This window comes from Syngnathoides biaculeatus, chromosome 12 (assembly GCF_019802595.1).
Source record: "Syngnathoides biaculeatus isolate LvHL_M chromosome 12, ASM1980259v1, whole genome shotgun sequence".
NCBI lineage: Eukaryota > Metazoa > Chordata > Actinopteri > Syngnathiformes > Syngnathidae > Syngnathoides > Syngnathoides biaculeatus.
This window is the reverse complement of record NC_084651.1, coordinates 9831296-9859067: the sequence shown is the minus strand read 5'-3', so window position 1 is coordinate 9859067 and position 27772 is coordinate 9831296. Positions and strand designations below refer to the sequence as shown.

Genomic DNA, 27772 nt, shown 5'->3' with positions numbered 1-27772 from the left:
GTTTCCTTCTTTATCGGCCAGCTCGATTGCTTTTAACTTTGAAAGTGCGTTATATGCATTTCTTCTTGCATTTTCCATGATCAGGGACTGTTCATGCTAATTTTATTCATGCACAAAGCGCGAAGTTGCATTAAACTTGCGTCTTCCTCGACACATATATTCCAACTGTCTCACTCTTACCTTTTCTGCTCAAGCGGCCCTGGCGGCCGTTAGGAAAAAAAAATCCACACATTAGCTGCATGGTGGCATAAGCCGCAGTATTGAAAGCGTGTGACAAAAGTCGCGGTTTATAGTCCGGAAATTACGGTAAATTAAATTACACCTTCATTTATGATTTTTAAAAAATATTTTTTGTGTTAATGTATAGTAAGCAAATGCATACGAGATCTGGGCTGCATGATGGTAACATAGTGTGGGTAATCTACGGTCAAAACAAATGACTATTGTTCTTGTTTGTGACTTGATAGGTGGACAAAATCAAGACCTTGCACAACCTGATACCTGACTTTGTGGAGAAAGAAGTGCTGTACCCATACATGATGAAGTGTCACGGTAAGAGTGTCGCCATCAGCATGTCTGCATTAACAATACATCAAGTCAAAGAGTACAGTGAACCCTCAAGGATTTACCTTTTGGCAGTCACCTTCAAAGCCTGTCGTGGGTGGGTGAGCTGCTTGCGCCAGGTGGATTATGTCATTTCCCGTTTTTTTCGGTGGCGTACGTATTCACAACAAAGCATGTCGTGGATCAGCTGGTCTGGCCGCGCGCAATATGTTATTTCCGGGTTTTGTCGTGGGCGTTCGAGTACCATTTTTCGTCGAAATTTTCGTTCAAAAACCAATTTGTTTGAAAACGGGACCCTTCGAAAAACGAGGCTTTACTGTATACTGTTTTCTGATAAACTCATCTATTGATGGTTTTTGTGCTCTTTCAGTAATGCCTTGAGGTGGGGCCAAAATCCTGGCTAATATGAAATTAGTAATTTGTGTCAAGGAAATATGTTAGTGATTCCTCTCAAGTGAGAGACGGCTGTTTTTGTTTGTAGGAGAGGTGCCAAGTTAGCCTGGCTTGTTGGTGGAAGCTAGCAAGTTTGCACCACTTGTATGTTTTTGTTCAGCTGTCTGCAAAGTTGTAGTAGATTTTATACAAATCAAATCATCGTCGAGTTATGTATATGCAAGGGTAATGTTAAAAGATGAGTTTGAAATCATAAAGTATTTTGAGATCAAGGTTTAGGATACCTTTTCATTTTCTAGCTGTTATTATTGGCAATAATAAACATTTATAAACAAATATAAAAGCATTTCGGGTGGGTGTGTATTATTTTTACATTTTTGCTATTTGCGTCCTGTCTTGGTCCCCAACTCTCGCCAACAGTGGGTTTTCACTATATTCATATATATATATATATATATATATATATGTGTGTGTGTGTGTGTGTGTGTGTTGGGGGGGGGCACGGTAGGAAGTCATGCAGGCCTTTTGGAGACCACATGTCCACTAATGAGTTAGCTGTCCTGCCTAGCCTAGCGTACTAATCACTACATGGCCCGCCACTCAATGCTTTTTGTCTTACACACCGGCTGTCCATCTTTTGACTACAATCCCGACCATTTTTCTTCGTTATCACAGCAAAAGAGGGTCTGACATGACTATTTCATTAGAATTTGCCAGCTGCTCAAAAAAAAAAAAAAAAAAAAAAAACTGTGCTCGTCGGGGACGTGTAAGCGCACTTGGGTTCCGCCTTTTTTTCTCAAGGGACATAACCTGATTATTTTTTCTATTAATGGAGGCACAAAACCAACATTATTGGATGCTACCCATCCATCCATTTTCTTAGCTGCTTATCCTCACAAGGGTCGCGGGGAGTCACCTTGAACTGGTTGCCAGAAAATCGCAGGGCACATGGAGACAGACAACAGTCGCACTCACAATCATACTTAGGGGCAATTTAGAGTGTTCAATTAATGTTGCATGTTTTTGGGATTTGGGAGGAAACCAGAGTGCCTGGACAAAAGCCAAGCAGGCATAGGGATAACATGCAAACTCCACACATGCGGGTCCAGGTTAGAACCCGGGTCCACAGAACTGTGAGGCCAACGCTTTACCACCTGATCCACCGTGCTACCTTTATTGGATGCTATACTTTTTAATTTCTATGTTTAGGACTCTAATCATGACACAATGAGCCGAAATTATAATTTTTAGCACAGTGAAGTGAAATTTAATATCACCCCCTAAAACCGTCATGTTTGTTTCATGTGGTTTACAAGATTGCTCAATGCTTCAAGTACTTTTTGTTCAAGGTTTAATGCAGCTAATGTAGCTAAAGTGCTTTGATAGTACCGTATTTTCCGCACTATAAGGCGGACCTAAGACCCTTTCATTTTCTCAAAAGCTGACAGTGCGCCTTATAATCAGGTGTGCACCTTATATACAGATCAGTAGTGCGCCTTTAGCACAGCCCAACTAATGGATGCGTAACGTAACCCCAGCCTCTACTGTAGCGTCTATTCTATGCGCCTTATAATGCGCCGGGCTTTATAGTTTGGAAAATACGGTACTTGAATTTAGAGCAAGCAAGGCCTGCTAATAGGTTTTCCTTCATAGTTTGTCTCTGTTAAGAATTACATTTTAATGTCTTTTTTTAATGTAAAGAAGTCAGGTTTTAACATATCCATCACAGCACACCTATAAGGTGCCCTAAACGCTTAAAACTCTTGAAAGTTGACTTTGTCACTGTATAAAGCCTTCAGAATTCAAGCATTTCCCTCCATCACATTGGTTTTTTCTGTGGCAGTCATGGACAAAGACCTGGCATCGGCTAAGGCTCTGTACGAGCGCATGCAGGAGGAGGGGCTGGTCGTGGATGAGCTGTCACTCAAGCGGCTGGCCGTGTTGTATCGCACCCAGGGAGAGACGGCGCCCTTCCCCGAGCCCTCTGTGAGTTCTACTGCTACACTTTACCTACAAGTCAATTGGCGTATCGTCATTTATTAGATGGGAATGGAATGGAATAATAATTTTATCGCAGTATGTATTTATTAAAAAAAATTCAATATTTTAAGCAATTAGAATTACTTATGAAAATATATGACTAGAGACATTTTGGATAATTCTTTGAAGTGCTGAAATCTAATAAATACATAGGCAAGATTAAATACATAAATTGAAATATTTTCAATATCTTTTAAATTATTACATTTTCTTTTTATGGGTAGGTAAGTATTATGGTCTTAAAATCTTTTGACACATTTTAGCGCATGAATTAAAATAAATATGAACTTATTCAATGATATATATCATTTAACAAAGCAACAAAACAAGCAACGTCATCTTAAAACCACATTTGCAAACACCAATAGTTAAAATATATAAACATCAATTTAATAAACTATTAAAATGTTTCAGTATTTTACCTGTGAAACAGGCAATAAAGGTTGTCTTTAAAAGCAGTTGACATATTGAACACCTAAAAAAGTAAAATAAATTCATACATATTAAAAATCAAATGTAAAAAATAAAATAATCATTTCAATCCCATCTGATTTTTAGAGCACCAAACCTTTCCTTTAATCTGTTACAAAAACAAGTGTATTTGTACACAGCAAACCTCGTGCTAAGAAAATATGTATTTGTCATATCTTCTTCTTATTTTCCTCTCGGCTTGTCCCATAAAATGACATTTTCAATACTTAAAATGGAAATGTAAAAAAACAAAAAAAAACATGAAGGAACCCAGTGAGCTTCTCCTGTAAAATCGTAAACATGCACATTGCACACCAATTTGGTGCAAAAATGAATTTCTGCTGCAGTGTTCTCAGTATGGTGATGATACAGTTCTTTAACTCTGATTTTATATATGAATATGTTTGTGTGTGTACACTGATCCAATAACTTGACTGTGCCTTAAAGAAGAGTGTGCATTCAATTTTTTTTTAATATATGTTGACCCCGTGTGTATGGTTATACATATACTATATATAATCTCCCCCAAAATATAGAGAGGTGATATCAATGAGTGCTGTGTAGCTATTTCTGCCACTTTTGAGCCTTTTAGCACTTGACACAGCATGTAAGTTGATGTGGCCCTATTTTAGGAAAAACCACACGCACGCATATACACTTAGAAGGCTCTCATGTTGACGCTGTGGCCCTCGGAGGCAGGTGCACCAGCAGCCTAACTCACCTGCAGGATGAAGGTAAGAGAGGCTCTTGCATTATTCAACACACATCAGGAGAGTAAAATGATGCTTGGCCTTTAGAACGGAGGCAGACTTGAATGCCGCCATAAAACTTCTACTCCCCTGCTTCAATCACTCGCGGACTCCCACTAAAGCCCAATAATCTAATTTGGATCAGCACCTCATGGTACTTTCCATAAATGGACATCTTCTCTATAGTGTCTTTAAAATTCATGCATTATTCATTGAGAAATTGAGGAATTGATCATTCAAACATTGGGATAACTAAGCCCAAGTGGTTATTGAGAATGTGACCTGTGGCCAATGGTTTATTCCCGGTAGTTTGATTTCCCTGTCAACAAAAAACACTTTTCACATTGTTAGCGCATTATATCATTTAAAACACTTCCCATGTATCTTAATGTCTGCTTGACCCTGAGGTTTAGCTTTACACTCCTTACTGAACTTGGCCTGTTTTGAGGGGGCGGTCCTGCCTGGGTACCAGGGGTTTGAATGTATCATGTAGCTTCAATTTATGGAAGCGAAATCAAAGGTTTGTGGGCCCATATGAGCACTCTAAAAGACAATAACAGCATTTTCACTCATGATTGCAGCACTTCAATTTACACACTGTTCAAGTAAGTGTATTTGGCATGTGGCACATGCAGCAAACTCGACAACAAACAACTCCTGTTTCGTTTGCGGGAAATTCAGAACAACTCAAGACACTTTCTCAAAAATAGTCTGAAAACAAAAAATATATTTGGTTGTTTCATTTCACCTTTGATGGGTGTTCCACCCTTCCATGACCCACTTCTCGTTATATGGGCAATAAAAAGTAATTTTCCATCATGTTTGCTGTGAACACAACTGTTTCTTTGCCACCATCTTGTGGCATTTTTGCGGGCTGGAACTCAGTGAAGGAGTTTCATTTATGGAAGTAAATATGTGGCACCAGGATTTGAATTTTAAATGCAAAGTGATCACATTTTCAAAAGTTGTATTTCAGTGAAACTTTTCAATGATAATGGTTTCTGTCTGAAATTCAACTGGCTACAATTCGCTGCCTAAAATTCACCATCTGTGCCACCATGCAGGCACCAAACACCCAACCAATCGCAGTTACGCTTTCTTAGTCACGTGACGTCACATACTAAAGCGTAACTGGATTGGCTGGCTGTTTGGTTCTGACATGAAGTAACCCTGCCCGGTGGCACAGACGGTGAATTTTAGACAGCGAATTGTACCCAGTTGAATTGTTAACATTGAAAAGTTACACTGAAATACAATTATTGAAAATGTGATCACTTTACATTTCAAATTCAAATCCTGGTGCCACATATTTACTTCCATATTCATTTAGACAAAGTAGAGTTATATCAAGACATCACAATTTTTTGTGTGTGCGCGCGCAGGGGGTGGAATGGATTAATCGCATTTCAGTTCATTTCAATGAGGAGCATTGCATTGATTTGGGCGGCTGGCATAGTAGGTAAAGTAGGTCATCCGGTGACCTAAGGTTCGCTGGTTCGAATCCTGACAAACAACTGTCCAAATGTCCAAGTGCCCTTGGACAAGACACTGAACCCTAATTTGCTCCCAGTGTGCCTGGCAGTGCCTTGTATGGAAGCAGTTTGCCATTTTTGTATGAATGATTTGATGAATGTGAGGCTTTGGACACTGTGGCGGTGTCAATAGATAAGATAAAAATAAAAAGGGCAGTCCATTTACCATTTTTGCTGTATGAGTAAATAGCTTGGTCACAGATCAAACTAAGATCATAAATCTAGGTATCACTATATTTTCCAAAAAAAGACTTTTATCCATCCAAACAAGAACAAAACACACACTACACTTTGTGTGGATCAAAACACTGATTCATGAACCAAGAGGAGGCCGGGTATTTGTGTGTAGACGGTCTGTGTGCATCAAACCCGTTCTTTGTGTTTTAATGGGGATTTAAAGATGGAATGAGACAACCTGTTTGCAGACTACAGGCTACTTAAACACACCCAGGAGGGGCCCACTTACGCAACATGCTATTCCCTCCACATTGAGCGGCATAACGGCCAACCATGTTTTTCTGTGTGTGCAGGAGTCGTTCAAGTTCTACGCTGAAAAACTGAAAGAGAAGACAGCCAAAGTGCAAGATGGAGAACAGTCAACTTAACTGCGCCCCTTTTATCCATCTTCCTTTTTTTTTTTTTTTTAAATAATGAAAGTGTTGTTCCACTATCTTGTCCTCCTGTATCAATATGACTGTGATAACTGTGTACAGAAGTATTTATGCAAATAAACGACATTAGGTATCTATGTGTTGCATAGTCGGTGTTGTCTGCTTGCACCAAAAAAGGCGCACACGCACATTTTCATCAGTAAGTAATAACTCTTAATCTTGTGTAAAGCAAAGCAGCTAAATTTCAAGGTACACAGTTATGCACGAGATGGCATTGGATTTTTTTTTTTTTTAAATCTGAGGTTCCAGAAAAAGGGCATTATTAGAATAGAATAAAAATACTAAAATGTGAAAGGTGACAAAGCTAACAAAGTCCGATCATGAAAAATTGAATATACTTAAATGTGAATATTTTTCTTTTACAAAAATATGACTTCACCTGAAAAGTTTTAGCAAAACTTTTAATTTTCATGTTATTTAGTTAAGCATGATATCAATTTTTATCAAGTGTTCAAGCTTACAAATGTAAAAATTGATTTTATTAATATAAACATTACTCTCCATGATTTCATTCAAAATAACTGAATTATATTGACCAAATCACCATTACAGTATATATTTATATTCATGTATACACAAAAAGCACTTGACCTTCTGTTTGTAGGTAGTGTGCAATGTTTATTTTTTGAGTAAATCTCTCCAAGGGGTGTTCATTGTTTTAATAACGGTGCATACAGTAAAACCATTTTTAAACCTAATAAACTTATATATACACAAAACAAAAGATCAAAAATGGAGCAAGCAAATAACTGCAGATTAGTGTGAGAAGTTTCTCCCTGTACCTCAAGATTACTGCGGTGCTCTGTTGCCATCCAGCGGCAGATTGGGGTACCGCAACACGTTTCCACTAACACAAAGACCAGGTCATCACCGTCAGTTTTACCGTTTTTTTTTTTTTTTTTTTGCTAATAATAATTTATTATTATTATTTCAATTGCTGATAATTTGTTCACTTTCTCCAGATTGTTTGGCGTTGACCCGGTCGAACTTGGAATCTTCATAGCTATGATGATGTCGCTGACGTGGATCACCAGTCCTGACTCGACTTCTGCTTGATGAATTTCAAGCAGATGTAGTAGAGCGCCATGAAGACCAAGCACACGGCCAGCAGCACCAGGTAGCACGAGTACAGAGGATACTGGTTCATGTTCATGGCCTCCACCACCTCGACATACAACACACACAAGCGTTATGCACTAAACTATTGGGTTGGATGCACATCTGCTTTGCAACTGTTTTTATGAAGACATATTTATCTGTTATTATGGCAATTATTTTTTTACTTTTACAGTGATTTAATGATTAGTATCCTTAGAGCACAGGTGTCAAACTCAGGGCCCGGGGGGGCAAATCTGGCCCACCGCATGATTTTATGTGGCCCGTGAAGGAAAATTGAGGATCAACTTCCATGATTTATAAAATCTGTACGAAAGTTTCAAATCGTCATATCATAAATGATAGCAATGAGATATTGCGACCAATATTCTGTGCCCAAACAACAGCGATAGTTCAAAAACCCTTTACCCTTGATCTGTGATTAGAAGACTAGCTCATGAATTTCATCTGTAAATATGATGTGAAAGATTTTCATGGTTTCACACTCATAACGGCCCTCTGAGGGAAACCGTAACTACAATGTGGCCCACGACAAAAATGAGTTTGACACCCCTGCCTTAGAGGGTTAGGAGTCATCCAGTGTGAGAGCCAAAAGAGATTTCAAAACAAGAGTAGCAGTTAATATTTTGTTCTCGTTACGTTTTTTTTTTTTTTTGTGGCCTGCGTTCACTCCACCTAACTAAAGGCTTTGAAAATGATACATTTGAAAATTTCAGATTTTCAATTGAAAATGTACTTTTCTAATTAGCAATAATGTAATGCTGCTGTGTTCTATTTTTCTTAATTTTTACTATTAAGTCTACTATTTTACATCCATTTAATATTGATCACTTCATACATCAAAATTAATTCAACTAATTAATTCAAGTATTGTTGCATTATATTCTATAATCATATTTAACATCTCAATCTATCAGTGTTGATAACATTATTGTAATTGGATTCAATATTTAAGCTATTATGTTACATTTTACCACTATTTAATGCTCCCTCCCACACCCTGCACCCCCAACTAGTCTAAGGGTTCAGAGAGATTAAAAAATAAATTGTGGTTGGTATATTTTTTACTATTCATCGCGACCCGAGCTATCCAAAATGTTCTATTGAGTGCCACATATAGAACAAAGATAAGAGGATGCACTTGTTAGTGTATGAAACATTAAAAACAATCAATACACTGTCTGTTAAGCAGTTAAAGACATCTGTGAGAAGAATCTGTATTTAAAAAAAAAAAATACTAAATATCCCTCAACCTTTTGAACAATAAAATAAAAGAATGAAACACATTGTAAAGGTATTTTATCATTAAAATAAAGTGTGTAGAAAATAAAGTAGTGTAGGCATTGAAGCATCTGTGTACTAGAGTGTGCCTTTAAGAGGCGGTGCCTAGTGGGGTGGTTTTGGTCCATCAAGGTGTGAGTGTCTGCGTGTGAACTGTGGCTGACAGCAGCTTATGGGTTATACTCTTCCCCCAATTATCAATAAACTGCTGAAAAATTGCACTGGAGAGTGGAGACTATTTTCTCACATTACATTAGGTAGACTGCTAATTAGAAGAATAAAAAAACTTTTTGGGGGGACCAAATTAAGGAATGAGTTACTTTTTATGTTTAAAAATAGGTCGCACTCACATATATTCCATCCACTTGCAGGGTGAAGTTGCCAATGGTGAGGGAGTATTTATTCCCTCTGAACTGCACCAGAAGAAGTCCCTCAAAGCCCCAACGCATGAAAGAAGCGTGGGAGAGCCACGACGCCACTGCAATGAATCAGTAATTATCCATTTTTAAAAGTTCGTCGAACCCGCCCTGACACACAACCGCGGTCACGACGACTCTGTGTGTTTCCTCACCCAGCCACATGTTCTCGACACTGATGACGAAGCCTCCGGTCAGGTAGAAGATGGTGAAGAGTGAGTTGCCCATGAAGGCGGAGGTCTGCAGGGTGGGCAGCGCGGCGGCCACGAAGAGCGCCATGGCTCGGCTGCAGTACACCATCAGCCACACCAGCAGAAAGTTGAGCAGGAAGTGATCCGGAGCCTCGTTCAAGCCCGCCAGCCAGTAGATGGGCAGAGCGTACACCAAGGTGAACACGCAGTGCTCAGGTAACTCTCCCAACACCTGCAGACACAATTATGATTTTTTTTTCTTTTTTACATCTGCCAAATAATGGCATGTTAGCATTTTGAATTTTCAGAAATAGACTACTACAAGACAGAATGAAAAGTCGACTGATCCGCCTAGATGTTTTTATCTATGTTATCATGTTAGCATATTAGCATTTTTGTGAACGTATTAGAAATAGTATCCAACCACAGGTAAAATCAGAATCAGCTAAAAACACAAAAGGAATTCAGAACAAACAAAGTAACAAAAACAAAATCTTTACCTGTCTGCACTGGCATTCTCTGTACTTGATTTCTATCTTGCTATGTGCTAGCACGGGTTAGCATTTTATCACTCACTCACCGTAGCACTTCTACCCAATTTGTCGTCTTATATATTTGCATGTTAGCGTTTGATAAATTCTTAATAACTAGTACCCAGCTTTTTCGAGTTGTTTGAGAGTTTATGCAAATTTACTGTGGGCTCTCCGTGGAGCAAGGCTGTTCCCTAGCGGTGACTTTGTGTACTATACCTTGGCAAAGAAGTAGGAGGTGACTGAGTACATGCCATCTTCCAGCTCATGGTAGAGCATGGCTCTCTCTCCGTGACCTACACAGAACATTTCCCAAGAATTTCAACCATAATTTACTTAACATGCCGTCACCTACCTAAAAGCTGACCAGTGCTGTTTTTATCACATCTTTAGTGGCGTCCCGAATAAAGTGATCTGACGGTTAGCTGTGGACTTTGGTTTAAGATACGCTGGCTGCTCACGTCATTATCTGAACACTTAATCAACTCTAATTATATAAAGTCCATCATCTTTGATAACATATACGACATGCCAGAGGACATTGAATGCCTGAACTTTAATGTCAATTGGGGTTTTGATACTAAAGTGCCATGCGTGTTCTCACATTTGGCTATGACGTCCAGCACCACAGCGAAGGGAGTGAGCGCTCCTATCATGTAGAGCAAGGCCACCGTGTCCTGAATGGAAAGAGGCTGCTCTCCAGCACCATAGTACAGGCAGCCCACCAGCAGGGACATGAGTAGCGCCTCGAAGCCGTGGACCAACAGGGTGACAAGGTCTCGGTAGTCGTTGTACATGTGCCGCCTGGCGGAGGAGCACATGGTTGGGTACGGGATGTGCTCAATTTTTTTTTTTTTTTTTTTTAATTTTCTTTTTTGATAGGCTGACCTTATGAGGATTGCAAACTGCTGTATTCGGCCTGGTAGTCTGTCTCTCTCCTTGGAGATGACGATGACTTTGTCTCCTTCTGCCTTATCGGACTGCAGGGAGTTGCTGCAAATAGGGAAGCAAAAGCAGGCGTTTTATTTTTCAAGTGTTGATCAAATGCTAACATATTGCAAGATAAACAATACAACAATAAGGAAGATCTGGATTTGACATTATGCCCTGTAATTGGGTAAAAAAAAAATAAATAATGGGATTTGACTAAATGCTGACTCTCGGTATGTGTCATATAACAAGCATTGGGTAAAGAAACCACTAAGGCAAATAAATCTGGATTTTGCAGTTGTATTATTTCTGATTAGAGTAAAAAAATGCTAACATTTGTTACGATGACAATGTAGGCAATGGCAAGATGGCAACAGAAGATTGACAAGGATTTTCCATCTTGTCTTGTACTTGGATACAATTCCATTGACAAAACACAAACATGCTAACCTCTTGTATGCTAACATATTGTAAGATTGTAGGTAAATCCCATCAACTGGTACGCTGACATGTATTTGGACACTTTTTTTTATTTTTTTGGGTTCAAATTCGAACATGCTAAGTATGAAGCGACCTGTCAGAGGGCGTCAGGGCCGTGCTGCTTTTCCACATGTGGTCGTCGGTGTCACGGACCTTTTCCGAAAACTGCTCAGCCAACACCTGGGATCGCTCCCTACACTTAGCCTCTTGCTCTGGGCTACGACGGTCTATACTGATCAGGTCCACTAGTAAGCAAGCACAAGAAGCTTTTTAGAGACGTTCTAATGTTGTTACAAGGTGGAGAACTCGAAATGCCCTACCATAGAAGTCAGATGGGTTGCAGTACCGCGGGCACGGGTGGCCCAGTGCCGTGAAGTACGGCACCATGTCTCGGGCGGCACCGCAGTATACGGCCGAACCCGATGACAGCAAGACTACCAGGTCGAAAAGCTGGAAGATGTCGGAGCGAGGCTGGTGGACAGACAGGAGAACCAGACGATTCCCCCGGGCCAAGCGGGACAGCGTGATGACAAGATTGTGTGCCGTGAAGCTGTCCAGACCCGACGTGGGCTCGTCCAGGATCAAAATACCTGAAACCCTAAATGGTTGGTTCGGGGATTGGTCTGTTAACTGAAACATTTCCAGAAGATTCTTTTACCTGGGTTCCAGAGGAGTTGGACCGCGATGCTCACCCGCCTCCGCTCTCCTCCAGAAACCCCCCTCACATAGTCATTTCCTACCCTGGTGTGCGCGCACTGTCTTAGTCGCAGTTCTGCGATAACGTCGTCCACCTGAGAAGAGGAACATGGCCCAAATCTGGTCAGACCTGGATCGACCTTTTTGCAGCTCATCCGACTAGCCAATGTGCTCTGATTGGGATGGGCCATTGTCAGAATTTCTCTAGGGCACCAGAGTATTCTGAATCCAAGGAACATAGTGGAGGCCCCGTAGCTCAGTGGTTAGAGCACTGGTTTGGTAAACCAGGGGTTGTGGGTTCGTATCCCACTGGGGCCTCTTTGGGGCCTCCACTCCCTGAGAAGGGTTGCGTCAGGAAGGGCATCCGGCGTAAAAATTGTGCCAAACATATATATGCGTTCATCTGAGATGATGCGCTGTGGCGACCCCGAAAGGGACAAGCTGAAAGAAACACACACACAATAGTGTGCATACAGAAGGAATGCCTCCTTTTCCAGTTGCATCACTCCTTATCACTCCTCAACTCCTCTGGGCCGCTATGCCGGCGCTCCTCGCTCAGCTCAGCCTACTTTGCTAACTGAAGCCCCATTTCCATTGTACCGGTTCTACCCCCAACCAGTCCGGTTCTTCAATCTGTTGTCGTATTTCCATTGCACATTTTTGAGGCTGACAATGGACCGTTCCTCGTCGGCCAAGGAGGGTCGTCGTGTTGATTTCATCTGACAGATGTAGGTCTTGGTCTTTTGATTGGTGTAATATAATGGAATTGTAACGACAAAGCAACCGAGGCCAAGCCAGGCCGTGCCCAATGTGGCAGGGGCAGAGCAAGGCCAGGCTGCTCAGGAAATTTTTAATGGAAAAGCGGCATTTATGTTACCCTCTGGTCCCGCTGGGCTTGTGTGAAGTGCGTGGGCAGCCTGAGTTTGGCCACAAAGGCGAGCGTCTCGCGCACGGTGAGGTGAGGAAGAAGACGGTCGTCCTGGCGCACGTGTGCGATGCTCTTCTTCACCAGCTGGGCTGTGTTGGGCCGACCGTTGATCAGAATCTGGCCGGAGGTCACGCTGCCGCCTTCGTCACGGCATGTGATGATGTCCAGCAGCGACGTTTTACCGCATCCTGCACGGGCGTAACCGTGCATTTAGAATTACTATAAATAGTAGTCATAGGAGTTTCTGCGATACTAAATTGGCCTTAAAATGAATATGAAAAAAATTATATTCCCAATTAATATTATTAAAATCAAGCAATATTCAGTTTTTTTTTAAATATATACCAAAAAAAAAAAAAATATATATATATATATATATATATATATATATATATATATATATATGTATGTATATATGTGTGTGTGTGTTTGTACAGTACATACCTTTTAATTGGAAATATTTTTCTATCAAATATTTTTACAAGATATCTATTGGGTATTATTTTTTTATATTTTAAAAAATATTTATTTTAACCAATATTTCTAATGGTGCTTACAAATTTCAAACATTTCAATAGTTGAAAATAAAATTGTACATTTTCTGAAGCATAAGGTATTTAAGTTTCACATATATAATGTATTTGGATGTGTTTTGCCTTTGGGTTAATATCTAAGTTAGTATTATTAATTTTAAAGAAGTTATGGTATTTTCTTAATATAATTCTCAATATTCTTTGACACAAATACATAAAATGTATTGTCATCCATTTTGTAGCGCATTTATTTTTGAAAATTAAATGGATGGAGAAATTCTAAAATCTAAAATACAATCCTGGCAGCACGGTGTACGGCTGGTTAGAGCGTCTGCCTCTCATTTTTGAGGACTTGGGTTCAAATGCCAGCACCGCCTGTGTGGAGTTTGCATGTTCTCCCCGTGCCTGCGTGGGTTTCCGGTTTCCTCCCACATCCCAAAAACACGCAATGATTGGAGACTCTAAATTGCCCTTAGGCGTGATTGGTTGTTTGTTTTTATGTGCCCTGCAATCGGCTGGCAACGGGTTCAGAGTGTGACCCGCCTCCTGCCCAAAGATAGCTGGGATTGGCTCCAGCACTCTGCAACCCTTGTAAGGATAAGCGGCTCGGATAATGGATGAATGGAAATACAATCCTTGTACAATCCTTACCTGTTTTCAAATGTTTGTTTTACATGTTTTTTAAATCTAAAAATAAAATGGGTGGCGGGGCCAACTTTTTCGATCCTTCCTTTTCCAAAACTTTTCCACATAGATGCATGAAAGTGTTTTTTTTTTTTTTTTAAATATATTGCAAGTGTACCAGAGCTTCCGATGATAGCCAACATCTGCCCGCTGCGGACGCGCAGGCTCAGTTTGTCGATGGCCGTCTGCTTGTTGCCTTTAATCTCCCACGGCATCTTGAACTCTGACAGCCTCTCATACCAGGGAATCTGCGCCGCCGTGTCCACCTGTCAACACACACGTGGAGTCTCGAGTCCAGGCTGCATGCACGTGTATGGTGTGATCCGTGTTGAGGGTGCCTTCACCTCATAGCGCAGGTTGTTGACTTCCAGCTGGTTGCAGTCACCGCTGTATGTGAAGTAAAGGCTGCTGTCCTCCTCTGACGAGAACAGTTGTCTGTCTGGGGGCAGCTGAAAAGCAATCATTTTGCAACCTTAATTTGAATATTTGTTCCATCAAATTGGGTTCATAGTGTTTCTTCATATCGACGCTGCTTCCGGTATGTTTGTAGATGTTACATTTATTATCAGATTTCTTTTTCTTGCCATGTCAATCTAAAGTGCGCAGGGCTTTCAGAAATGATTAGTGCTGGCAAATGTAATTTAAACTCTATCAGCCTTCTTAAAGCAATCATACTTCAAATTTGTGCATTAAGTGGAAAAAATTCACAGAGAAGGCCCAAATACTGTACATTTGCAACAGGACATGGCATTATTTAGACAGGCATGCTACATAGAGCTACATATGACGTGTAACATACACCAATAAACGGATCAAAGTGAAGCAGAGCATTGTTTTTAGCAAAAACATTTTTTTTTCCGAGTGTAGAGCCCATGTGTCAAAAACATTCCTAGGAGTGGTACCTAACGTTGTGGCTGGAGAACTGTAATATGATTTTACCTGCATTGGTCCAGAGTCCCCTTATGTAATGCTTCAACATAAATTCTAGTTTCAAATAAAATCTTTGTGAAGTACACACGCTTTACTACAGCGCAGAACATGCTCAAACGAACCATCTGATTATATTTAAGGGGCATATTTACAGCATTCCTCTCAACATTTAAGATATTTGTCAATGGAATTGAGCTATTAGAAGTGGACATTTAGAAGTTTCACGTATTTCATACTAGAGATACACATTTATCGATCTGAATTTTTTTTACGCCTGTCCATGTTTACTTCGAAATTATGAAAATCCTTGGTTCCAACCCTAATTAAGTTGTCTAACCACAATAATTTGCAATCCATGCAATAAAATGCCCATTAAAAAAATGATAAAAGACTACAAATAAATGAAAGCAAATGATGTCCAATTCGGTGACAGACCTGCGAAGATCCGTTGGTGTGACCGAAGCCGCTATTTGTGTCCATAATGACGCCGGACGTGGGTTGTTTGTCTGGTCAAATGGTCAATGCACCCCCTCTGCGCACCTCTCCTTCGCCCCTCTTCAACCACGTTCTTTTTTTATTCCCCCCAATCTTTAGGATTTCTCTCAACGCCCGGTGTTCTGCAGTCCCGTCTCAGAAAAGTCTCCTCCAAAATGATGTCCCGTCACCTCACATGCTTCGTGCCGCACTCGAGCACACGCTGCTTGCCTCCCTGTCTGCTTTATATGAGTGTGGATCAAAGTTCCCTGAGATAAGGCCACATGCTCCAGCAGTGTGTTTATGGCTCTCTCCGGTTAGTCTGAGGGGACGTGGAGCTCATGTGGACGGGTTTTAAAGATGAGCAGAACGTACACGGTGCAGCTGGAGTGTCCCGGCCAGGACAGCGAGGGCAAAGAATCCTTCAAGTTTGTGTCAGAAGCTGTGAAAGATGGCGGAGTCGAGACAGCCGAGCCGCGATGCTCGCTCAGCGTCAGCAAGATCACCTACTCAGTCAGGTAAGCGCGCTTGGAACTGGAGATTCTGTTCTGACCCCTTTTCTGGTCGTCTAAGCCTAACTCCACTGCTAACCTAACCCCACCTGTTTTACCCCAGACCCTCATTCCTGATGCTACTTTTATCCCAAGTCCAAATTCTGTTATCCTCCCCCAAGATGTTACCATAGTTTTGACTATTTGACACTCATCACAATTATTTAGTTATGGTGCACAAACTGTTTGTACGTTCTATTTAACAGATTGTGGCACTCCCATAGATTACATTTCTATACTGAAAGATGATTTGCAATATTAGCGTTGTCAGTCAAAATACCGTAATTTCCCGCCTACAAGCTGCGACTTTTTTCACACGGTTTCAACCCTGCAGTTTATGTGGCGAATTTATGCATTTTTTTTTTTCTAATGACCGCAAGGGGGCACTCGAGTAGAAAAGGTAAGAATGATACTAGTGGAATATATGTGCCGAGGAAGTGACTTTTACCGGCCCTGTTAGCGCTGCGCTAGCGTTAGTGCTGTGCTACCATGTTGTTGCTGTGTTACTGGCGTGTCTCAGTGATATTTACCGGTAAGTTTTATTTTAGCTGGCCCTCTTAGCACTAGCGTTAGAGCTAGCTTTAGCGCAGCACTAGCATTAAACTCTTTCTGTGTACCATCTTTCTTTGTAAATATTTTGTTTAAATGTGGGCACTTGCGGCTTTTACACAGGTGTGGCGTATGTATGTACCAAATGGGATTTCCTTTACAAATGTACTCGGTGAGGCTTGTAACCAGGTGCGCTCTGTATGCCGGTAATTACAGTACTGTAAACTCATAACTTGAGACACTACGGTAATTATTTCCTATTCCTAACCCAAATGGAACTTTTTTGTGACCCTATTTGTAGTTGTAACTCACATCTTGCTTCTAACCCTTGGCATGACGTTAATAAGTTCTGACCCATTTTGTGGTTCGAGCTCTGGTTTGAACAATAACCACAGCCCTACTACTCGTTTTTGTGACACTACCAGGGGCAATCCATTTTTATCTGGTATTATTATTCAGCCTTGGCAGAAGATTGAGATCTCATGAGGGCTTTTCTGTCATTGCAGCGAGCGTGTGGGCCCCTGGTGGGACTTGCCCTCCTACAGGAAGCGATGGACTCGTCAGATCCTCAACAACGTCTCCTTCCACGTGGACAGCGGGCAGATCATGGGGATCCTGGGCAACTCAGGTGGGCTCGCAGCTCAGACCCTGCCACAACTTGTTGCCGGGAAGAATTCGTCCCATACAATCATTAGACCTCGAGTCCTTTGGAAAAAAATCGCTATAATTTTCTGCAGCTCCAAATAGAAGCGAAAGGACAAGGGGAAGCAACAGGAAAAGGGAGGTGGAGTGTTACAAAGATCGGTGGTCACTGGTGGGACGCTGTTCACACTCACATTGACAATTATTGAGTATTTAAGGGAACGGGGATGCATGTTTCGTCCATGCGGGAGGAAGTATTAATACCCGGAGAAAACCCAGGGATAAGTAGTATGGAAAATGGGTTGATGGTGTGAATGTCGTGGGGGCCTGCAACACTTGTCCCATGATCGCAATGAAATGGAAATATTTTTGTATTGTATAGGTTCCGGGAAGACCACGTTGTTGGACGCCATCTCGGGACGGATCAGGAACTCCGGCACCCTGTTGGGTGAAGTCTTCGTCAATGGCAGGAAACTGGCGAGAGAAGAATACCAGGACTGCTTCTCTTATGTGCTGCAGGTGACGTACACACACGGGCGTATTTGTAAATTTTCAGAGGGGGCGGGGGGTTCTCCATGGCATTTATACCATCCAGCATCCATTTTTTTTCATTTAATAGAATAATTGTAAGAGAATATACTCCCGTAATTGTTTATTCTAACCACATCTAATCTAGTTTCTTTATTTCTGCATGTAATTCTGTTACTGCAGCTGAAAAAAGTAATGGCTGCCCCAATCACATTGCTTAGATATTTGAACAGCAAATCAAAATTAGCCCCCCCCCCACCTCTTCTTGGTTTTCAAAATCCTCTAGCTCAGTACTTTACAGTCATTTTACACCAATACCACCACAAAAATAAGTACATAAGTTTTGCGTACCACCGTAATGACCAACGTTAAACTGCATCAGCCCAAGTGTTCTTCAACAATGAGTTTTTATTCCAAAAAAGTGTATTTATGCTTTTGTTTTAGGCATAATTGTTGTCCATGTGACCGTCATAGTCAAAAACGAAGTGACTGTTTGACAAATAGTTTCTCGTTGTCTTCCCCAATCCCCCCATCTATAACCTCCATTACTGCGCACACAACAGACACTTTGCACATACTGTAGCTATTTGGGTTCGTAAACTCCAGGAAGAAAGTCTTGCCAAAGGTTTTCGCAGTACTTAAATTAACTTTGAGGTCCTCCATGGCCTCCTCATGCTCCTAATCTCCCAGTGAGAGGTGCTCAAGTGTATCCAAAAACCGAATTAAAAACACAGCCCCTTTTAAATTATCTCCCCCGCTCGCCGATAAGACGCGCACGCCCGCACACACTTGGCCGTCGACTCGAAGCTTTGTCATTAACTTTGGCTGCTAAGCTGCAGATGAGCGGCTGATACGAGCGCCTGATATTAAAGTCATTCGCTTTGAGAGACTCTATGGAGGAACGCAATTGGACTGCGTGTTAATTGAGGACGGCTATAGGTTCAAGGTGTGTGTGTGTGTGTGTGTGTGTGTGTGTGTGTGTGTGTTGTGTGTGTGTGTGTGTGGTGTGTGTGTGTGTGTGTGTGTGTGTGTGTGTTACAGTCTATTCATTTTGCATCAACACTTTTCACCATGCATCAATACAGATACTTTACCGTGCGTCTGCACAGTCTTCGCCATATATAAGCAGTCTCGTCCAATATTCCCTTTGGGTTTTCTTTTCTGTTTTTTTTTTTTTCCCCCCCTCCCAGAGTGACAACCTCCTGAGTTATCTGACTGTGGAAGAGACTTTGACCTACACAGCACAGCTGGCCCTCAGAAAGCATTCAGCCAAAGCCATCCAAAACAAGGTGGGACTACCATGCTCATGGGCAATACATGGATGGATAGAGGTGTGAGGAATCAGATCATAATCATTAGTTCATTTAAAAATTGTCATCTCATTTTAAAGACAAAGAAGGACATTAATAATAAAGAACACTGTGGTGTGTGATTTTAAAAATACTATAACAGTATCCATTCAGCCATTTTCTTCGCCGCTTATCCTCACAAGGGTTGCGAGAGTGCCGGTGCTTATCCCAGGTGTCAACGGGAAGGAGGCAGGGTACACTTCGAACTGGTCGTCAGCCAATCGCAGGGCACATAGAAACAAACATCCACACTCACAATCACACCTAGGGGCAATTTAGAGTGTCCAATTAATGTTGCATGTTTTTGGGATGTGGGAGGAAATCGGAGTGCTCGGAGAAAACCCACCCAGCCACAGGGAGAACATGCAAACTCCACACAGGGAGGGCCGGGATTGAACCTGGGTCCTCAGAACCAGTGCTTTCCAGCTGTTCCAACGTGCCGCGCCTAGAACAAATACAAGTAAAATCTAGAAATCATGAGTACTTTACAAAACAAAATAAGTCATATTTCATCCAATACAATGTTTTGGATGTATAATCCATTCTAGGTAAAATAACAAATATATTTATGTCATAGATTGATAATATATTAAATATCCTTGCTTGAATTTTCCAGTTCCTTGAAAGGTACTATTAAATCTTATTTAAGTTATGATGATGCATTATTTCTAAACTATTATAATTAGAAAAACATCCATCCATTTATCTAAGTCTCTTATCCTTACAAGGGTCACAGTAGTGCCAGAGTCTGTCCCAGCTCACTTTGGGTGAAAGGCAGACTACACCGTGAACTGAAATATAAAATCTAATTGTTTGTGTATGACACAGTTAATATTTCTAAAGGTGTCATCAGTGATGGCTGAGCTGAGTCTGAGCCACGTGGCCCAAAGCGTGATCGGCGGCCGTGTTTTCCCGGGAATCTCCGGAGGTGAGAGGAGGAGGGTCTCCATCGCCAGCCAGCTCCTGCAAGACCCCCGTAAGTAGGGAGGCGGGGGGAGGGGGTGCTATTCTCCCAAGAAGAAGAAGAAAGATGGAGGTGAAAGTAAACTCTACTGTTATCAAAACACAATGAGAAAGAGTTGAGGGAGGGCTCTGGGCTCGTTTTAGCAGGTCTGCGGAACTCCGTTGAGGATGAAGACCCTTGTCCTCATCATTCAGGATTACAATGACCACACACACACACACTCATGCACACTCACACTTAGAGTGTGAGTTCCCATTCGTTTCCTCTCCAATCAGGCAGAAAATGAATTAATCTCCATTTAATTGCACTTTGAGAGACAATCTTTTAATTGTCCTCATTAGACTAATGAAGTAATAAATAAGTCAGCGCTTATCTGCGACGAGTCGAGTTTCAAAGTTTAAAGCGGGGATGATGTCACCGTCGGCAGGGGTGATCCTATTGGACGAGCCCACCACGGGCCTGGACAGCATGACGGCCAATCAGATCGTGGTGCTGCTGGCCGAGCTGGCCCGCAGGAACCGCGTCGTCGTCGTCACCATCCACCAACCTCGCTCGGAACTCTTCACGGTAAGAACGCACAAAGTCAAATGGCATTTGAGTCGGTTACGGATATTCTCAGCATCGTCAGACTTGGGCAGCAGTGAAGTTTGATTCCTGCGTAGGCGTGACGATGAAGAAAAAGGCATTATATGAAGTTTATAAATTGCTGCTGGTGGGGCACTGCTCATGTCTCTGATGTCACCATGACCCATATGTGACTTTAAAAGCATGACAGGACTTTTTTGGATCCCTTCTCTGTCTGAAGCTTTGAATTGAAAGGAAACTGACTAAAACTGTTGTGGTGGGGTACGGCCCCTGCTTACCCAGTAGTGCATATTTGATACTGATCACACAAAGCTTTTGACCAAGAAGGGCAATGGAATAACAGCCCCTGTGGAAAGAGTTGTCATACATGACTTATATAAATGAATGCTTTCAGTCAACCTTCTATCTTGGGTCCGTTATTGCGTATGCCCTATGGAGGACTCAAAATAGCAACTCACCTGTCTGGATCGACAATGGTAAATGTTGAGCTTGTTGAATAGTTAAAATTTAAACTTAAGATCAAAGTCAGCAAAGGCCCAATTACTGAATGTCTGTAAGAGATTATTGCGTGGGTTTAGTTTTTACTCCTTGATCTCATTTCCAATAATTGTAAAGGTTAATCCTTTTCAATATTTGTGATGGCAGATCCTGTGTATGGTCAGCAGCGACAAGCATCAAGAGCACACATGCCATCATTTTCCACGTCATTTGTCGGGTCGCTCATATTTTAGAAATTGCTTAAAATGTTAAAACCCTGGTGGCACTGTGGAGCACCCGGGTTCAAACCCCGCCTGTGTGGAGTTTGCATGTCCTCCCCGTGCCTGCGTGGGTTTTCTCCGGGCACTCTGGTTTCCACCCACATCCATTAATTGGACACTCTAAATCGCCCCTAGGTGTGATTGTGAGTTCAACTGTTTGTCTCGATGTGCCCTGCGATTGGCTGGCGACCAGTTAAGGGTGTACCCTGCCTCCTGCCTGTTGAAAGCTGGGATAGGCTCTCGCACGCCCCGCAGCCCTTGTGAGGATAAGCGGCAAAGAAAATGAATGGATGGATAATTCTAATTTGGGAGGCTTTAGAAGCCACAGGGGCACCAGGGGCAGTGCCCCACCTTATGTTGCAGACGTCCATTTTACTCCTTAATCATAATATTTAATACAGAGTAGTGATTCATAATTGTGCAATGCTAATTAATCACTGCTCTGCATTAATTATCAAAAGCTGTGCGATAGAAAGTACTACAGTGCTTTCTGCTACGTTAGAGGTGCATGCACTACTGCATAATCAGTGAGTCTCAGTTACAAAAATAACTTCTGCACTTAGTGACGTTCGTTCATTACATGTGGTACATTACAGCTGCCATAAGTGAAAATGTATCAAATTCTGTTAATATTGTAATGTCATTGTGAAATAAAGACGTGTGCCTTAAAGAGATCCATCCTGTTTAGATGGCTTGAAATCTCAATGTGTGAGTTTCTGAACGTGAGCTGTGGCTGACAGCAGCTTCTGTGTGAATGTGCTCACTTCATTTTACTGTTGTGTTAGGAACACTGGACAACAGGTCATTACAGTTATTGCTTTATTTGGGGGGGGGGGTATGTGCAGGTGTTCAGCAGGATTGCAGTGATGAGTCGCGGTGAGTTAGTTTTCTGCGGCCAACCCGATGAGATGGTGGACTTCTTCAGCCAGTGTGGATACGAATGTCCAGAATACTGCAACCCCTTTGACATCTACGGTATTGTACCACAGGCAAAGAAGGTTGAGTAACGTACAGCGTAAAAGTGAAACATTCCATGATTTGACGTCCCTTCCAAAACCAGTTGACTTCACGTCGGTGGACACCCGCAGCAGCGAGCGCGAGGCGGCCACCTTCAGCCGCATGCACGAGATCACGTGCTCCTACCAGAAGTCGGCCATCTTCAGGCGCATGTTGGCCAGGACGCAGCAGAGCCTGGACGGCCGCGACAAGGCCGCCATCCCCTTCAAGAGCAAAGAGTCGCCCGGAGGCGCCGCCAAGCTGGCCGTGCTGCTCAGGTCACTGCAAATACTTTTTCATTGACATTGTTGAGAAGATTTGAAAATACAGTGAACGAATGTCCACACATTCACGCTTTGGCATTCGCAAATTCACCTTTTTGCAGATTTTGGGTAGGGGGGGGGGGTAAACTGTTAGGTTGCTATCTCCAGCAAATAGCCAGAGTCCACAGGACAGCTCTGTGGGCCATATTTGTTAATATTAGGGAAATTTATTTCTATAGCGCATTTCATACATAGGGTAAAGAAATATTATTCTGATACACTATCATAAGGATGCAAAGTGATCATTACACATTCAGAAAGCATTTTAAAATATAAAATACAAAGTGATTAATATTTCTGAAATATACTTTATTGATAAATTACCATTATTTTTTAGCACATATTATGCAATAAAATAAATGCATTTTAACAAAATTGACAAGTACAATTTTAAATGCAAATAATAATAATATACAAAAACTGTAAAATTATAATAATTTATTTAATGGGAACAAGATAATGCATTAAAAATCAAATTTTGAGTGAAAAAAATATTAGATTATACAAATGGATATGAAAAATCATCTTTTGGTCCCTTGAATGAGACTGTGAAAAAGGTTGTTTTAAAGATTTTTTTCTCAATTGCTGCACATTTTAATTCAAGTATACAAATTGAATACAGTTAAAAATAATCAATACAAATCAAAATGTCAAATCAAATAATTGAATAATGGAAAAAAAATTAATTATTGAGCAGGGCTAAACTATTTCTCTTTAAATTCTTTTTTCAATGAAATGAAAATGTTCTCCAAAGGCGGACCATGCGGAACCTGTCCAGAGATCGTATGGGGGTCCTGATGCGTCTCTCTCAGAACCTGATCTACGGCCTCTTCGTGGCGTTCTTCGTCATGCGTTTGGACGACAACGTCGCTAAAGGCGCCGTGCAGGACCGCATAGGCATCATCTATCAGAGCGTCGGCGCCTCGCCCTACACCGGAATGCTCAACGCCGTCGCCCTCTGTAAGTAACGGCAGCATCCAATCCGAGCCCTACATTTCTGGCCACATTTGACGTCACTTGTTGCTAGGCAGAGCCTGTCGGAGAAATAGAAAAGACAGTTGAGGATTAGTCCAAAAATGAATATAGAAAATGTACCTATGCACATGAATTTCAAACTTGAGCTACTGTTTTGTATTATCATTCCATTCATTTTCTTAGCCGCTTATCCTCACAAGGGTTGCGGGGAGTGCTGGAGCCTATCCCACCTGTCAATGGGCAGGAGGCGGGCTACACCCTGAACTGGCTGGCAGCCAATCGCAGGGCACATCGGGACAAACAGCCGCAATCGCAATCACACCTAGGGGCAATTTAGTGTGTCCAATTAATGCTGCATGTTTGTGGGATGTGGGACGAAAACGGAGTGCCTGGAGAAAACCCACGCAGGCACAGGGAGAAAATGCAAACTCCACGCAGGCAGGGCTGGCATCAAACCCGGGACCTCAGAACTGTGAGGCCAATGCTTTCCAGTTATTCCACTGTGCCGCCAGAATGTGTTTTTTATATAGTCAGTTTTAAATATTAAAAAAAACACTCCTATCAAGTGAATCTCATTGGGTTGAGGGCAGCAGTTCCCAAACTTTTTTGAAGCGCCCCCCTTTTTGGAGATAAAATAATAATTTTCTCATTTTCTCAACGATGTGCAGGACTTTCTTAATTTCTGCGCTTGAGGTTTTCAGAGTTCAGCGACCTCCCTCAGTGCCTTTTAACCTACAAACCTCCACTTGTGAAGTTTGTCTCTCGCCTTATCTTTGTGTCCGTGATACGAGCCTGCAAGTGCTACACAAAATGAACTTTTTATGGCAGTCTGCGTGAACTGAAGTAGCCTCAATTGTCAACATTCACACCATCATGATTTCATGATCATGAGTAAAAAGTCTATAAGCAATGCAAATCCATATTCCTGGATGGAAATTATACTGGAAGTTAAGCGCTGTCGTGTCATTTTGTGTATATAAATACAATATGACTGGGCCTGTTTGGCATCTTCCACAAAGATGCAAATTCTTCCTGAGAAGTAATCCCCCGAGTTACTTTCTATTTTTTAAGTCTCATTTAAGATAATAATATTTTTGGGCATTTTTAATGCTCTGTGGTTATTAAATTCAAGAGAAATGAAATGATACTGCTATTTTCATAGCATTTGTTTGCTCATTGGTTCTACTGCCTTACAAAGTGAGATGTATATGGAGGCCTAAGTTATGAAGTACTGTATGTATGTACTTCCTTGATATTAATTTCTTCATAGTCCAGTCTTCCAGTTTTTCCATCGCATAAAACTCTTTCCCTGCCAGGCTTCTCAGCTAACGTTGCCATTTGACTTGTACACCCGTCAATGGCAGCGAATGTGTCGGCTCTCAGCTGTCGACTAGCTCACTTATCAGTTTACAGTATTTGATTCCGATTGCGCCGATAAGAGACAATAAAACACACGTCATAAGCAGCCAGACAGCCTGAGCAGGAGGAGGACGTGACCCTGACCTTGGATCTGGGAGATAACAGTCATTGCAGTCATCGTGACTTGTGTATGTTTATGTACGATCGCTATCACGGTGTCGTGCAGTTCCCGCCCTGCGAGCCATCGGTGACCAGGAGAGTCAAGATGGCTTGTACAGTAAATGGCAAATGTTCTTGGCCTACATCTTCCACATCCTGCCCTTCAGCATCCTCAGTGTCGTCATCTTTACCTCCTTCCTGTACTGGTACGAAGAAGTACCGATTCATCTCCTGGAAATAAGCGCAGACTCTAATCCCGCTTTTTTTTTTCGATGCCTTCAAGGACGGTGGGGATGCACCCCGAGACGTGGCGCTTCCTGTGTTTCACGGCGGTGGTCATGGTTCCTCACATTACAGGTGCATCCCGTCACCTCGGCGCCGACGTCAGCGTTGCGGCGCGTTTGAACTTTGGCGTCTTCCAGGCGAGCTGCTGACGGTGGTCCTGTTGGGCGTGGTCCAGGACCCCAACATGGTCAACACCGGAGTGGCTCTGCTCAACATTGCAGGGATCCTGGTGGGCTCCGGATTCCTACGGTAACGCTATTACGGGTCCCCAAAGAAGTATTTTTATCGTGTGACTGCTGAGAGAGAAGCATTCACACTAGTGGCGTGTTCACTTATCACTACTCTACTTTTTTCTTTCACCATTAAAAGAAAAAAGAAAAAAAAAATACATAACTTTGAGGGTCATTAGTGCCATTTGCCTTGTGGGTGAATACTGAGAGAGAGCCATTTAACTATATTTATACTAATAGGCGTCAAAAACATCTTATGCTATTTTGCATCAAAACAAGCAATCCTGTTAAAATTGTGTTACTAGTGGAATATTGGTGAAAGAAAAGTATTTGTCCATAAATCTGACATCACTGCTCAGAGATGAGCACAAGCAGCATTCATATTATGTCCGAAAATTACTTCTAATTATGATTATTGTTGTTAATCCTGTTAAAGCCAAGCAGTCACATTAAGACTCATGTTATATATGTATTAAAAATATTTATAGTGTTGATTGGGGGAGGCATTCATTTAAGTTTTATGAATGTGTTAGGGTTATTTTGAGTGTGTTAAGGAGGTTGTGTGTGTGAATTTTTGTTGGTGCATTGTTTTTTATTAGTGTGTCTGTGAAAATGTTTTGGGTGTGTTTTTTGTATATGCAATTTTTGCACATGCAAGAAATTTTTATATCTATATATATATATATATATATATATATTTTTTTTTTTTTTTGCACCTGTACTAATGGTAGAGAGTCACTGATGATGTAGTGCTACACACGCCTGCCTTTGGTGCGGGCAGCATGGGATTGCTTCTCGCTCAGCGATGGCGTCGATATCTGCCCTTCGACTGACTGGCGACCAGTTCAGGTTGTAGTCCGCTTTTCACCCGAAGCTAACTGGGATAGGCTCCAGGTTTCCTGCAACCCTTGTGAAAAAGATCGGTTTGGATCATGACATGACATGACTAATGGTAATTATTAAATAAATAAGTGCACCACTTTACGGATTTCACCTATTCCCGGGTGGTACGGAACCTAAATTTGGTGATAAGCAAGGGATTACGTTGTCATTTCAGAGACCATTATTGTGCCTTTTTTTTTAACCCCCCACCACCAAGAACAACCATTTGTCTGTTATCTTGTGAGCAGGAGCACCGCGCAGATGCCGACCGTCTTCCAGTGGCTGGGCTACTTGACGTTCCAGAAGTACAGCTGCGAGCTGCTCATCGTCACCGAGTTCCACGACCTTCACTTCACGTGCAGTAAGCTCACCGAAGTCCGACCCCGAGTCGAGTCGTGAATCCCACACTCCCGGTTCTCCGCAGATCACTCCGGTCCCTTCCCGGGGCAGTGCCTCATCACGCAGGGCGATCAGATCGTGGACGAGGGTTACCCCGGCGCCGTGTCCCGCTACACGCTGGACTTTGTGCTCCTGTACTCCTTCCTGCCCGCACTCCTGCTGCTGGGCGTCATCTCGTTCAAGATCCGAGACAGACTCGTGCTCCACTGACGGGACGTAACATTAGGTACCCCAACGCAGTCAGCCAAACATTTGCTCAAATTATTTTGTCGTATAGTGTGAGAAAACAACTTATATGTACTGTATAAAGTATTCATTTATAGCTGTTGTGATTTTTATTCATCAATAAATCACCATCCACATGTAAAGTCAGTGTTAAAAAACGTAATCATAAATAAAGCCTCTTTCTCTGCTCACTTAATATTTAATGTGCCTTAGCTGTGTTTGTAAACAATTACAACTGTGCACTGCTGTATGTTTTTTTTTTTAAATCACTTATTTTAATGTAATGTAAAAATTTATTTGTACAATTGAGTAAATATGACCTATTAATAGCATGATAGCATTACTGTCACAATAGAACTTGTGGAACACCAGCGCTTATTGCACTCGTGTATTTTAATGGTGGA

At 41.8% G+C, this 27772-nt stretch overlaps 3 protein-coding genes across 4 annotated transcripts in view; 2 read left to right on the top strand and 1 right to left on the bottom strand.

Moving 5' to 3' along the window:
* The window catches only part of lrpprc (leucine-rich pentatricopeptide repeat containing), a 64671-nt gene extending 58174 nt beyond the window's left edge, over positions 1–6497 (top strand). Inside the window, exons 36-38 of the mRNA XM_061837253.1 lie at positions 468–552; positions 2801–2943; positions 6280–6497. Coding sequence (XP_061693237.1) covers positions 468–552; positions 2801–2943; positions 6280–6354 — 303 coding nt within the window. The 3' untranslated portion in view covers positions 6355–6497. The remainder of the gene's footprint in view (positions 1–467; positions 553–2800; positions 2944–6279) is intronic.
* An 835-nt stretch (positions 6498–7332) lies between these two features.
* On the bottom strand, positions 7333–15711 carry abcg8 (ATP-binding cassette, sub-family G (WHITE), member 8). Of its 2 annotated transcripts, XM_061837199.1 has the most exons (13): positions 15571–15711; positions 14550–14654; positions 14324–14471; positions 12938–13176; positions 12023–12155; positions 11685–11954; positions 11459–11609; positions 10843–10947; positions 10559–10758; positions 10174–10250; positions 9389–9656; positions 9168–9295; positions 7333–7585 (listed from the first exon to the last, which is right to left on the bottom strand). In XM_061837199.1, the coding sequence occupies exons 1-13, from the start codon at positions 15613–15615 to the stop codon at positions 7448–7450; spliced, it is 2007 nt and encodes a 668-aa protein (XP_061693183.1). In that variant the 5' UTR covers positions 15616–15711; the 3' UTR covers positions 7333–7447. The 2 variants fall into 2 exon arrangements, with proteins under 2 accessions (XP_061693183.1, XP_061693182.1); XM_061837198.1 differs by having other exon boundaries at positions 10559–10947.
* On the top strand, positions 9500–27697 carry abcg5 (ATP-binding cassette, sub-family G (WHITE), member 5). Its single transcript, XM_061837201.1, has 15 exons — positions 9500–9640; positions 15730–16127; positions 17216–17337; positions 17734–17870; positions 19070–19168; positions 20072–20204; positions 20620–20759; positions 22381–22510; positions 22596–22809; positions 23609–23814; positions 25415–25553; positions 25631–25704; positions 25770–25881; positions 26993–27105; positions 27169–27697. The coding sequence occupies exons 2-15, from the start codon at positions 15970–15972 to the stop codon at positions 27351–27353; spliced, it is 1962 nt and encodes a 653-aa protein (XP_061693185.1). The 5' UTR covers positions 9500–9640; positions 15730–15969; the 3' UTR covers positions 27354–27697.
* The last annotated feature ends 75 nt before the right edge of the window (positions 27698–27772 follow it).

Coding starts and splice junctions, on each gene's coding strand:
- abcg5 (XM_061837201.1), top strand. CDS start 15,970: ATGAGCAGAACGTACACGGTGCAGCTGGAGTGTCCCGGCCAGGACAGC. Junction 20,760..22,380: donor CTCGCTCGGAACTCTTCACG/GTAAGAACGCAC, acceptor GGGTATGTGCAG/GTGTTCAGCAGGATTGCAGT. Junction 25,882..26,992: donor GTGGGCTCCGGATTCCTACG/GTAACGCTATTA, acceptor TCTTGTGAGCAG/GAGCACCGCGCAGATGCCGA.
- abcg8 (XM_061837198.1), bottom strand. CDS start 15,615: ATGGACACAAATAGCGGCTTCGGTCACACCAACGGATCTTCGCAG. Junction 9,657..10,173: donor CCTCCTACTTCTTTGCCAAG/GTATAGTACACA, acceptor TTGTGTCTGCAG/GTGTTGGGAGAGTTACCTGA. Junction 9,296..9,388: donor TGTCGAGAACATGTGGCTGG/GTGAGGAAACAC, acceptor GATTCATTGCAG/TGGCGTCGTGGCTCTCCCAC.